We start from the raw sequence: 12,724 nt of genomic DNA, 5'->3' as shown, positions 1-12,724 counted from the left end.
TGCCACAGCAAAGTCCTGATTCAATAAGGGCTCAAGAAGATCATGGCCAACACATGTAAGAGTCACACTTCAGTAGGAGCGAGCATCAGCTGTTCTCATGTAAGGAAAGCTCTGCCACCAGTTATAATTATCAGCTGCCTTCTCCACCAGCTGAAAATGCATCACCTCCTCATCTAGAGTATCAACAGATATTGAACCCGATTTCATTTCTGGTTCTTAAAGACCAAAGTTTCTGAGAAACAGGATCAGTCACCCTTCAGCCATGGAGAGAATACTTGCAATACAACTCATCATCATCATCTTAGCAATGGCTGTAGAAAGCCATAGGGGTTAAGAAACCCTGGACAAGATTCACAGACTTTTTCAGAAGTTTTTTTAAATGCTATTATCCTGTCTCTGATGCATCTGAGCCACAATAGCACACTGTCTGAAAGCAGTAAGAGTAATTCAAAAAAGTAGTAGAAACTGTGCAGTAAAAATAGCTAGAAAGCAAAGTTTAACATTAACTTCAACATTTTAAGTTTAATGATATCCTGTTCAAATGTCACAATTCTTTCAGTTTGTGTAATAACATTTTCTACACACTATTTTGCCCAAAACATTTGAAGTTTTCTATGTCTCTATTTGCTGTATGAATTGTACAAGGGGGAGGAGAAGGAAAAATATCAGAGTAAAAAAAAAAAGCAGGTTTTCTTCTTTTTATACTGGTATCTCCCCTATGTCTGTCAAGATTCAGTTGAAGACAGTGACAACAAGAAGTCAATTTATAAAGAATCAGAAGTAATAAAATTCTCTTTCAAAGAGGGTAGCGCAGCTGTTGTCCTGTCAGCTTTCCCTCCAGTGCTGGGATTCTGAACACAGGCTCTGGGGTGCAACAGGAGAAGGGGACCGTTCATTCATTCCATGACCCCAGCTGTCCCCTCTCACATTTTATCCGAAGTCAATGGTGGAATAACCCTTCACCTCCATCAAGGACACACTTTTATATACACTATTTCGCATGAAGTTAAACAGAAACCGATATTCTGTTGGTTGCCTGATCAATTTCATTTCAAAGCAAATTGCAGTTATTTACTTCAGAAAAAAAAAAAGAGAAGTGTTAGAAGATAGGCACTGTGGATGAATTCCCCAAATATAAAAAAAGTCAATTTCTAAAATCAATTTACACAGTTATTACCTACCAAATCCTTCATAAAAGCCAAGTACTTGAGATTTTAAAAAAATTTTAAAAATTTACTGAAGTTAAACCAGCTTACACTATACCCATAATGTGTTTCTTAGATACATTACCAGTGTAATTTTGTAAGGAATTATGCAAGGTAATCACTTTCCAGTAACCAGAAAAGTGCCTGCATTTGAGCTTACTCAGTATCTACTTTTATAGAAAGAAACAAGGCATCCCAGAGAGACTTCTATTCATATCTTTTAGAGAGGGGTGTAGCATAATATCTGGACTCACAGGTACCTATTTACTGTGATGATAAAGCATTGCTTGATAAGAAAATAATTTTTCATTACTCAACTTTTTTTTTTTAAACATGGTTACTTAATTTTGAGGATTTGGATTTTTTTTATAAAGGAAGAAAAAAAAAATCAATGTTAAGTAAACATATTGCTGTCATCATCTAGCAACCTGAACTAGGCTTCCCTCCTTAAGAGTTTTTGCATCATATAATTATACTTCTCTACACCCTGTGCCATACCACTCATTTGATGATCAGCTTCCTATTTGCTTTTCCATGAAAGAACAGGCTGTTCCTATGACCCAAGTTTTTTAACAAGGTACAGAATTTTTTGTATCATAGAATGGTTTGAGTTGGAAGAGACCTCAAAGATCATCTAGTTCCAACCCCCCTGCCATGGGCAGGGACACCTTCCACTAGACCAGGTTGCTCAAAGCCCCATCCAACCTGGCCTTGAACACCTCCAGGGAGGGGGCATCCACAACCTCTCTGGGCAACCTGTTCCAGTGCCTCACCACCCTCACAGCGAAGAATTTCTTCCTTATACCTAATCTACATCTACCCTCTTTCAGTTTAAAGCCATTACCCCTTGTCCTATCACTACAGGCCCTTGTAAAAAGTCCCTCTCCACCTTTCTTGTAGGCCCCCTTTAGGTAGTGGAAGGCTGCTATAAGGTCTCCCTGGAGCCTTCTCTTCTCCAGGCTGAACCACCTCAACTCTCACAGCCTGTCCTCACAGGGGAGGTGCTTCAGCCCCTGAGCATCTTTGTGGCCCTCCTCTGGACTCGCTCCAACAGGTCCACATCCTTCTTATGTTGGGGGCCCCAGAGCTGAAGGCAGTACTCCAGGTGGGGTCTCACAAGAGTAGAGTAGAGGGGGAGAATCACCTCCCTCGATCTGCTGGTCACATTTCTTTGAATGCGGCCCAGGATACAGTTGGCTTTCTGGGCTGCGAGCACACGTTGCCGGGTCATATTCAGTTTTTCATCCACTAATACCCCCAAGTCCTTCTCCTCAGGGCTGCTCTCAATCCATTCATTGCCCAGCCTGTATTTGTGCTTGGGATTGCCCCGACCCATGTGCAGGACCTTGCACTTGGCCTTGTTGAACTTCATGAGGTTCGCACAGGTCCATCTCTCCAGCCTGTCAAGGTCCCTCTGGATGGCATCCCTTCCCTCCAGCATGTCGACCGCACCACACAGCTTGGTGTCATTGGAAAACTTGCTGAGGGTGCACTCAATCCCACTGTCCATGTCGCTGACAAAGATGTTAAACAGCGCCAGTCCCAATATTGACCCCTGAGGAATGCCACTCGTCACTGGTCTCCACTCAGACATTGAGCCATTGACCGTAACTCTGAGTGCAACCATCCAGCCAATTCCTTATGCACCAAGTGGTCCCTTCATCAAATCCATATTTCTCCAATTTAGAGAAAAGGAAACTTCAGTCTTTCTCTTTAATAACCTCCTGCCCCAGGAAAAGCTTGTGTTCTGCAATCATTCCTGACAACCAAAACACACAACTCTTGAAGCAGCAGAGAATTTTACAGTTATTCTGTTTTTTAGACCTTCAATATGCATACTAACCTGTGACATGCAAGCTTAACCACCAAGATGCAGATTTTTTTTTTTTGCTTTGCTACGCGGTCATTATGATTAAGTCATCCACAACATACATTTATTTTTATAATGGATTGAACAGTCCATACCAGGTGTATTGAGACCTTTAATCAATTGAAGTGGGAGACACAAGGGGAAGCTTACCAGATACTACTGAAAAAACCAACAAACACTTCCCCAATTTTGCAACAAAAGCAACTCTTTGAATGGCCAGCTAGAATGTTCTGACCTGCCTTAAGTTAGCTGCTTTTTTTTGGTCAGAGAAATGAAGTGATATACCAACAATTCTAGCACTTGTGTACACTGGTTGAGCTGTTTTGAGATAATCCTAGTGACAATCACAAACAGCCTGCAAACGTTCTCCGTTGTCTCTGTAGTCAAATACTACTCTAGCGCCTTTGAAAGAGAGGCTGTTACTGGCAGTTCAGCATTACACTAGTGCAGATGTGCCTTGATGCTGTGGTAGGTACCTACTACAGAAAACCTGACTAGGAAGAAGTAGAAGCCTTCTTCAGACAACTGGAAGAAGCCTTATGTGTGCAGGCCCTGATCCTCAAATGATCTGCTTTATCCACGCTGGTATCTTCTGAAAGTGCACCAGCAATCCAGGAGATTTCTGCATTGATGAATGCACTTCCTGACACAGGTGATCAAGGAGCTGATGAGGGAAATTGTTCTGCTGGACCTGATCCTTACAAACAAGGAAGAACTAGTCAGGAATGTGAAGTTCAAGGGCAGTCGTGGTTGCAGTTACCATGAGAAGGAGGAGCTCAAGATCCTGAGAGAAAAGAACAAAGCAGAAAGCAGGATCACAACCCTTGACTTCAGCAGTGCAGACTTTGTCCTCTTCAGGCACCTGCTCGGATGAATCCCATGGAAGATGACCCTAGAAGGAAGAGGGGTCCAGAAGAGTTGGTTAATTTTCAAGGATCACCTCCTCCAATCTCAAGATTTGGCCATCCTGACCAACAGGAAATCAATGCAAAGGCAGCAGGAGGCCTGCATGGATGAACAAGGAGCCTCTGACAAAACTCAGACATGAAAGTGAAGTATATGAGAGGAGGAACCACAGAGAGGTGACCAGGAGGAATACGGAGACTATCCAAGCATTTAGTGATGGTGTCAGGAAAGCCAAAGCGTCTCTGCAGTTGAATCTAGTGGGGGACATGGAGCACAACAAGAAGGGCTGCTACAAGTATACCAGCAGCAAAAGGAATACCTTTGGTCCTGCTGCTGAGTGGGGAAGGGGAGATAGTGACAAAGGATACAAGAAGGCCAAGGTACCCAGTGCCTTCTTTGCCTTGATCTTTACTGGTAATAATGGGCCTTTGGGAATCCGAAGCCCCTGAGACAGGCGGGAAAGAAAGACTTGTCCTTGGTGGAGGAGGGTCAGGTTAGGGAATAGTTAAACAAACTGGACATACAAAAAAACCGGGACCTAATGAGATATATCTGAGTGCCAAGGGAGCTGGCTGATGTCATTGCAAGGCCACTCTTGATACTCCAAAGACTCATGGCAACTAGGAGAGCTTCTTGAGAGCTGGAAGAAAGCAAAACATAGTTCCTATTTTCAAGAAGGAATATCCAGGGAATTGCAAGCCAGTCAGCTTCACCTTGATCCCTGGAAAGGTGATGAAGCAAATCCTTCTGGAAAGAATTCCTTAACATATGAATGACAAGGAGATGATTTGGAGTAGTCAGCATAGATTTGCAAAGACGAAAATTGTGCTTAAGCAACCTCGCAGCCTTTTGTGAAGGGATGACGGTTTTGGTGGATGAGGGCAGAGCAGTGAGTGGTTTTTATCTTCAGTAAGGCTTTTGACATTGTCTCCCATATCATCTCAGACAAACTGATGAAGTACTGACTAGATAAGTAGAGAGTGAGATGGATCAAGAACTGAACTGCTATACTCAAAGGGTTGTGACCAGCACGAAGTCCAGCTGGAGGCCAGTCACTAGTGGCATACCCCAGGGGTCAATACTGGGTCCAGTATTGTTTAACATCTTCATTAATGACTTGGGTGATTGGACAGAGTACACACACTGCAAGTTTGTAGATGTTACAAAACAGGGAGGAGTAGCTGATACACCAGACAGTTGTGCTGCTGTCCAGAGAGACCTTTACTGACTGGAGAAATTGGCCAACAGGATTATCCTGAAGTTCAGCAAAGGGAAATGCAAGGTCCTGCACCTAGGGAAGAATAACCATATGCATTGCTACAGGCTGGGGGCCAAACAGCTGGAAGTCATCTTTGCAGAAAAGGACCTGGGGGTCCTGGTGGACAAGTTGAACATGAGCCAGCACCACACCCTCTTGGCAAAGAAAGTTGACCACACCCTGGGCCATATTAGAAAAGGTGTTGCCAGCAGGTCAAGGGATGATCCTTCCCTTCTACTCAGCACTGCTGAGACATCTAGAGTGGTGTCCTATTCTGGGCTTCCCAGTGCACGAGAGACATGTACATACTAGAGCAAGCCCAGTGAAGGTGGACCACCACAAAAATGATTAAGGGATGAGAGGATCTGACGTAAAAGGGAAGTCTGAGAAAGCTGGAATGTTCCCCCTGGAGAAGACAATGCAGGGGGCAAGGAAGGAATGGAGAGTGGATCTTATTAAGATGTATAAATACCTGAAGGGAGGAAGTAAAGACAACAGCCAAACTCTTCTCAGTAGTATCCAGTGAAGTGACAAGAGGCAGTGGGCACAAACCAAAACACAAGACACTATTTAAACATGAGAAAACATTTTTGCTCTTAGGGTGATCAAACACTAGAACAGGCTGCCCAGAGAGGTTGTGAAGTCCATACAAGGCCCAACTGGATGCAGTCCCAAGCACCTTCCTGTAGCTGACCCTGCTCTGACGAAGGCACAGGGGGTTGGACTAGAGGATCTCCAGAGGTGCCTTCCAACATCAGCCTTCTATGATGCTATGAGCATTTATCATTGCCTTGATAACAGTGGCACTAGAGCAACAAATGTAAAGTTTTCACTGCTATGGAGGTTTTATGCTTTCCTCACTGTGGTCATTCAATATAGTCTTTCTTCAGCTCCTAAATGCTATCACATTAGCTGTTACTGCCATTAGTTACAAAAGCTTGATCCTTCATTGTGGATCCAATAAATCCATATCCTCTATGGACAGTGGTAGAGCCTGCAATGCATGCTTGTCATGAGACTACACACAGAGCAACCACCTTTTCTCCCTCCAATTTTATTATTCACATTTGCACAAGAGTACAGAGTATCAGCAGAAGTTACATGTGTCTTTGGAAACTTTGTACAGGAGTTAACAGTAAGCCTAGGTCCTGCCATTTTCAGTTTTGCCATGCAACTTTCATAGAGCAAAACTTAAGAGGATTTACCCAGTTCTGCTTCTGGCTGGATATCAGCACTTCCGCTGCATCTCTCCTCTACTTTCCTGAGAGCCCCATGCAAGCCTTCAATTAAAGCATACAAATTCCCTTGAAAGGGTAAAACAGCTCAAAGCAATGTTACAATGTAGCTTCTGAATGCTTTAACTTCAGAGTGCTGTGAGCTGTACTGCACATATGCTCACTATTTTAGAAAGATGTGACAAAGAATTTTGCTGCCAACCACACCTTCAAGGAGGATTTAGATAGAATGTCAATGCTTAACTTGGACCTAGACCAGACCACAAGGTATATCACCCTTGTTTAAGTATGTTTGGGCCTCTAATGGCCACATGGTCAAACATATCATCCCCTATAAAAAAAGGCCAGTTTGCCAAAAAGAATCACTTTATGGAAAAACTGCATCCCACAGGTCTAAGCAAGGACTGCTGCAGGAGTTTGAAGTTCTCTCAAAGAAATTCCCATCAGCTAACCTGCTCACCTTTGTGGCAGGACAAACAGGGACCATTGCTTTGGGAAGACCTCCTATGGGAACACCCTGATGATAGCAACCCTGAGCAATCTAGGTGACACAATTCTAGAGCAGAGCTGACACACGCTGCTCTAGGACCAAGATGTGCCTCAGAAATACTTGCTGTATCCAACAATCCCATGAATTTATGCCCAAGACATTTAAAGAACTTATCCATCAACAGCAAGATCAGACCTCAGAAAAACAAGTGCAGTTTTTATATAATGCATTTTGCCACCATCTCATTTGTCCATACTATACACAGGATAGAAGAAACAGCAGAAGGCCAACATAGCCTAAAGCAGGTTATTTACAAGAACATCCTTCAAGCAAACGTGATCCATTGCATTACATGATTTAAATTCACTCCTTAAGTCATGCTTTAATGTTTCCTGAAAAAAATTGACTTTGGGCTTGGGCACAGTACAGCTATCAGTAAGAAAGTCACCAGAACAGCAGACCGTTCCTTCCTACAATACCACTACATTAAGATGCAGGCTTCATAGAAATAGAACAGGCTTACAGACTAAGCCAGTAAAGGGCTGAAATGACAGCAGCAGAGTGAAAAACAGCTTTTCTTATTTTTCTGTAGTACTGCATAACAAAGGCACATGGAGGAAAGTGAAGTGTGAGGGTACTTCTACATTGGACAGTGATATTTCACTGCCAATGATTTGTTAGTGGTCACTGTGTACACATTTTATAATGCACAAGTGCAGCAGGTTTTTCAATCAGACACAAGTACATCCTCCCACTTGGCATACAGACACTGCAATTGCCTTGCTGAGGCAGGAGTAGACACACAGAAAGATAAATGCAATTACAGATACCAAATTGCAAATTGTAATACTTACAGCAGTAAACACATCAGAAAATGAGAGAACACAGAGCTGAGGTTTCTAAATAAGTAGTCGTTACATGCAATTTTTTTCTGCCAAATTTAAAACTTGGGAATTATAAGATGCATCCCTAATGAAAATTAACTGGTTTAAATTCATTTAGGAAATGAAGGCTATCTTCAAAAAAAAAATCATCCTAAAACCCAAACCCACAAACCAGAAATTTAATCTTCAGCCATATCCTCAAAGATAATGTGATGAGCCCAGTTACCTGCACTTAATTTCAGCCTCAAGCTTTTTGTAGGGTAATTTAGTGCTGTCTTTTCAAGAAATGGAAAAGGAGGGAAAAAGTTACATTTGGAAGTTGCATCCATTTCACAGAGCTCAAAACTAAGACTTCTTCCTCTTTTCTATCATTAGGGGGGCTAAAACTATTCCTTTAACATAGCAGAAAGTAACAAAAACTTACCTTTGTAATGTTTAGTTTTCAATGTAAGGGTAAGTTTGAAATTTCAAGGAGTAGGAGATACTGGGAAGTTTAGCGTGTTCAAAGGTGGCTATTTAGACAAGTGTCTTTGCAGCCCCCCTTCAATCCTGAAAGGATTCAGGCTCCTTCACTTTTTGAAATCAGGAGATGCCTAACCATCTTTCAAGCACACCTTGGTTTACTCTACACAAACCAGCAGCACCTTGTACTGACACCTGGGACCAGCAGCACCCAGTTTTACAGCCAAGATTTGCCCTCAGCTCATCATAATAGTGAATGTTGATTTGTTCTCATCTGCTTTGTATCTTCATATCGCCTTCTGTCTCTTCTATTCAACATTTAAACACTTTGAGGCAAGACTTGTGTTTTTCTGTAGGTTTGGGGTTTTTGGGGGGTTTTTTGTTGTTTTTTTTTTTAGTTAGCACATAGTACAATACTACAATAATACAAACAGCAGGTTAACTTGAAGGAAAGAGTTAGATCAGTCTTGCTCTGCATGAAGAGCCAGCCTAGTGGAAAACAGGAATGAATTCAATTTAACAGTATTTGGGGTTGATTCATCAGGCACAATTCACAATACACAAGCATTGTTATTATGACAGCTACCCTTTTTGAGGTCATTACAAAATCTTCTCTGCAGGAAATCCATATGCCTCGAAGTTGTGTGTTCAATTCTTGGAAAACCAGCACAAGGACAATATCTGTAAAATAAAATTCCCTAACCTCTAGTTGAACAAGTCTATTCTCCTTTTTTACTTGACCTTGTAATAAGAGACCAAAAAATGGGTTGGTTTTGCATCTTCAGGGCTAGAAGCATGTGGAGAAGAAGTACCAGAGACATTTTGTTTCCACAAAGGCAGAAGATTACATTATAATATTTCCTAACATTTGTGTGATCCATGAATAAACAAATTTACCTCTTTTACAGGTTCTTCATCCAGGGTAGCATCTTCCACCACAGGCTAGTTAACAGAGAGGAGAAAAGAGAGGAAAAAAGTCTTGTAAATATATGTTACTGAGAAAGACACAGTTCTAAGCCAAGTTCTAGCACAAAATACAGTCAGTTTACTGTTAGTCAGTTAAGCCACTCCAAATTTATACTACTGTAGCAGGCACGTTCAATTCTTCACACTTAGCAGAGGTGAATTAACCTTTGAATCTGTGAGGACCTGCTTTCTCCAAGATATATAAAATGCTAAGAAACATAGGGGAAAGCAAGAGCACACTGGCACTATTAAAATTGCTGATGAATAGTCAAAACCATGTCTGTCATAGAAATTGCACAAGAATGAATGAAGAACTAAACAAGATTATTAATGAATAAACCTAACTAGAGAACTGGAACAGTATTTCTTGCTGAGAAGAGAGTATACATAGGACAGTTTTCTAAATAGTCAACTCCCATTTAAATATTTTCATTTAATGGGTGCTCAGCTGAAATCTGTTAAGTGATGAACCCTTCGGAAAATAGGTAGAAAGATTGCATAGAGCTTGATCACACAGCCCCTCCTCAGGAAAGTATTCCCAAGGCTGCAATTCACTACCCCATCCATCCAGCTTGAGAGGGATCGATAACTTTGCCTACCCACAAAGAAATTCTAGACCCAGCAAATATCCCAATTTTCTTGCTTACTTGTCAGACAATTAATGACCTCCTGAGCCAACAGGTGAACGAAGCAGGATTTTGCTCCAGTCTTCCTTTATACAAACATAATATGGAACATGCCCTCAATGCACTCTTCCTTATCAAGCAATTGATTTACTATAAATGCTGTCTTTAATGTCTGCAAGTCATTCACCTGAGTCATGCCCAGGCACTCATAAATGCCTCTATTTTAAAAGGTTTTTTGGCATTAAGGAAGAGGAGGAGAAAGAGGTCCATATGCATAAAAGAAAGAAACTGTCTCCCTCCTTGTCTACTAACTGTGAAAAGCTTCCGTGAAAAAGAACAACTTGCAGACAATCATGAAAACATTTTATCCCACACAGATTCAGAGCCTGTGACAGCTCCCTTGAATCAGTCCAATCACTAGTGTTTAAGCTGCATTCAGCTCATTAGAGGGTAAATGTCATTGCTGTTTGAAAAGACGACTGGTCTTCATGGACAATAGCCCACAAGAGACGAAATTAATTTCTATGTACCTTAATTAGATTTGAACAAACAGTACTTTAGGAATTCTATCTACAGCACGATTTAAAAGGGTTATAAGTGATAGCATGTCTTTAACATGCTTAGAGATAGCAATAAATAGAGCCAATAAATGGTGCTTTATCTGTTGTTCTCATCTAAACTGCAAAAGTTTATGCCTGTAATCCCTTAACCCTCTGTAAACTTTTTGTAAGTGAAATCTCAGCAAGAGTGATAGAGCAGTGTAGCTCATAGCTATGATATTCTTTAAAGCAGGAAATGCAAAATAACTCCCACAAAAAACCACAAAACCAAACATCTGATTAACTAGCATTGTAATGGGTCAGTTACACTTGGTAAGGAGACCCACACAGTATCTTCTGGAAGAAAGGTCCAAATGGTCCTCTACCAACAAAAGAGGTGACAATAGAAAGCTGTTGTCCCAAGCAATGGACATTGAGCCTTAATTCAGGAGCTTACCCTATGATCTAGGGAAGTTTTTCCCAGAAGTTGATGGCAGAAAAAGCAGTCTGAGCAATGACTGAAGTGTTTTCTGTCTGGGGCAGAAAGAAAAATACTGGACACACAAAACAAACTGATTTTAGGAGGAAGGGAGGAAGAGAACAAGCATGTACACACACGTTGAATACTATGGTCATAGTATTTCTGTGATGTTCAGCAGAAAACTGTTCACCGTAAGTATAGTCATACATATCTTCTCATTAGGAAAGTGACTTAACAAGGTGTCAGTTGACTTCTTAAACAAAATCGGGAACAATACACTGTTTCCCAGATACAACTTGTTTGTTAGCACTCAGATTCCTTGCATCTCACAAAGTGGAGCAAGTGGCAGCACTCAGAAATAAATTACACAATATAAACCTCTGCAAGCCCCCCAAACTCATTCTTAACCTAGGGACTCCAGAATGAGCTATGCTGGTATAATGCCTTATAGTATCACTTCCACCATATTGTTTAAATATATAAGCTAACAATCTGTATGAAACCTTTTCCACAGCTCAGCAACTCCTCTTTTGAGACAAGTGTTTTTTGTTGCCTGGAACCTGCCTAAGTTACACTCCCCTCTGTCCCTCTCCCCACAACCCTGTTACAGTACTCTGATCAAAGAGCTGGGGGGAGAGGGGGAATGTTACGAAATACACACAAACCCCCCCACCTCACAAGTTTCACTCATCTATTTCTGTCACCTGTTACAAAAATGTATCCTGCACTGGAAACAGTTGACCAGAAATACTTTTTAATTGCACTACTCAAGAGCCCCAGGAATACTCAAGAATCCACTCTGCCCATTACTGCACAAAAAGATGATACCTTTGACACAAGAGAATCTTAAATTGCAGGTAATGAAAACTCTACAATACTATAATTTTGTGCTGATGCTAAAGCAAACACAAGGAAGCTCAGAAATCAAAACAGAAGTGAGGACCACAGACCTATCCTAGCCTCAAATTAGAGATCACATACTTCATGTTTACATGTGAGCCTAAGTCCTACTCAGCCTGCTTCGCAGGTTCCCATCTGTTTTACACGCTCCTTCCCGTACAGCCTCCCCAAATCCCAGGACTACGGTTCCGACGCAAACTCGGTGCAGGAGCGGGCGGCAGGGCAGCCCGCACCGGCCGCCGCACCCGGCCGGGCTCCGCAGCGGCACAGGCGCGGACACCCCCGCTCCAAACCACTCCGGGTGTGGGGCAACAGGTTTCCCAGCCTCGCCTCTCTCCCCGCTCTCAGTAGCGAGCGGAGAGGGCGAGGGAACCTCATCGCACCCATTTCGCGAGGTTTGGGGCAGCGCCGAGGTGATTCCCCCGGCGAGAAAGCGGAGGCTGGCAGCACCGCTGCAGCCGCCCGCATCCCCCCCCCGCCGCTGCTCACCTCCGTCTCCATGGGCTCCACCTCTATCCCTTTCCATAGCTCCAGTAAGTGGGCGATCGGCATGCTGGGCGATGCCTGCCGGGAGCCGGGATCAAGCAGAAGGAAAGCGCGGCGTCCGCCGAGGAAAAGCGGGAGAGGAGGGAGGTGGTGTCAGTCGGCGCCGAGACACCCGGCGGAGCCCGGCCCGGGACCCTCCGCCCGCTCGGCAATATGGCTCCCCGCCTGCCCGCGGCCGCCGCGCCCCGGGGGAGCCCACAGGCGGGGCGCGGCCGCTCCGCAGGCGCGGAGGCAGGGCAAGGCGACAGCGGCCGCTCCGCAGCCCGCGACAGAGCCCCGCAGCCCCCGTCTCGGTCGCCGCCGCCGCCGCCGCCGCCTGGGCTGGCTTTTAAGCCAGGGGGGAAAGTTGAGCCCAA

At 43.4% G+C, this 12,724-nt stretch overlaps 1 protein-coding gene across 1 annotated transcript in view; it reads right to left on the bottom strand.

The window, feature by feature from the left end:
• Window positions 1-12,374, bottom strand: part of RPS6KA2 (ribosomal protein S6 kinase A2) — a 312,842-nt gene extending 300,468 nt beyond the window's left edge. Inside the window, exons 1-2 of the mRNA XM_050893272.1 lie at window positions 12,312-12,374; window positions 9,208-9,252 (exon numbers count right to left, since the gene is read on the bottom strand). Coding sequence (XP_050749229.1) covers window positions 9,208-9,252; window positions 12,312-12,374 — 108 coding nt within the window. The remainder of the gene's footprint in view (window positions 1-9,207; window positions 9,253-12,311) is intronic.
• Between the last annotated feature and the right edge of the window lie 350 nt (window positions 12,375-12,724).

This window comes from Gymnogyps californianus, chromosome 3 (assembly GCF_018139145.2).
Source record: "Gymnogyps californianus isolate 813 chromosome 3, ASM1813914v2, whole genome shotgun sequence".
Classification (NCBI taxonomy): domain Eukaryota; kingdom Metazoa; phylum Chordata; class Aves; order Accipitriformes; family Cathartidae; genus Gymnogyps; species Gymnogyps californianus.
Note: the sequence above shows the minus strand (reverse complement) of the source record. Positions and strands in the feature narration are given on the sequence as shown.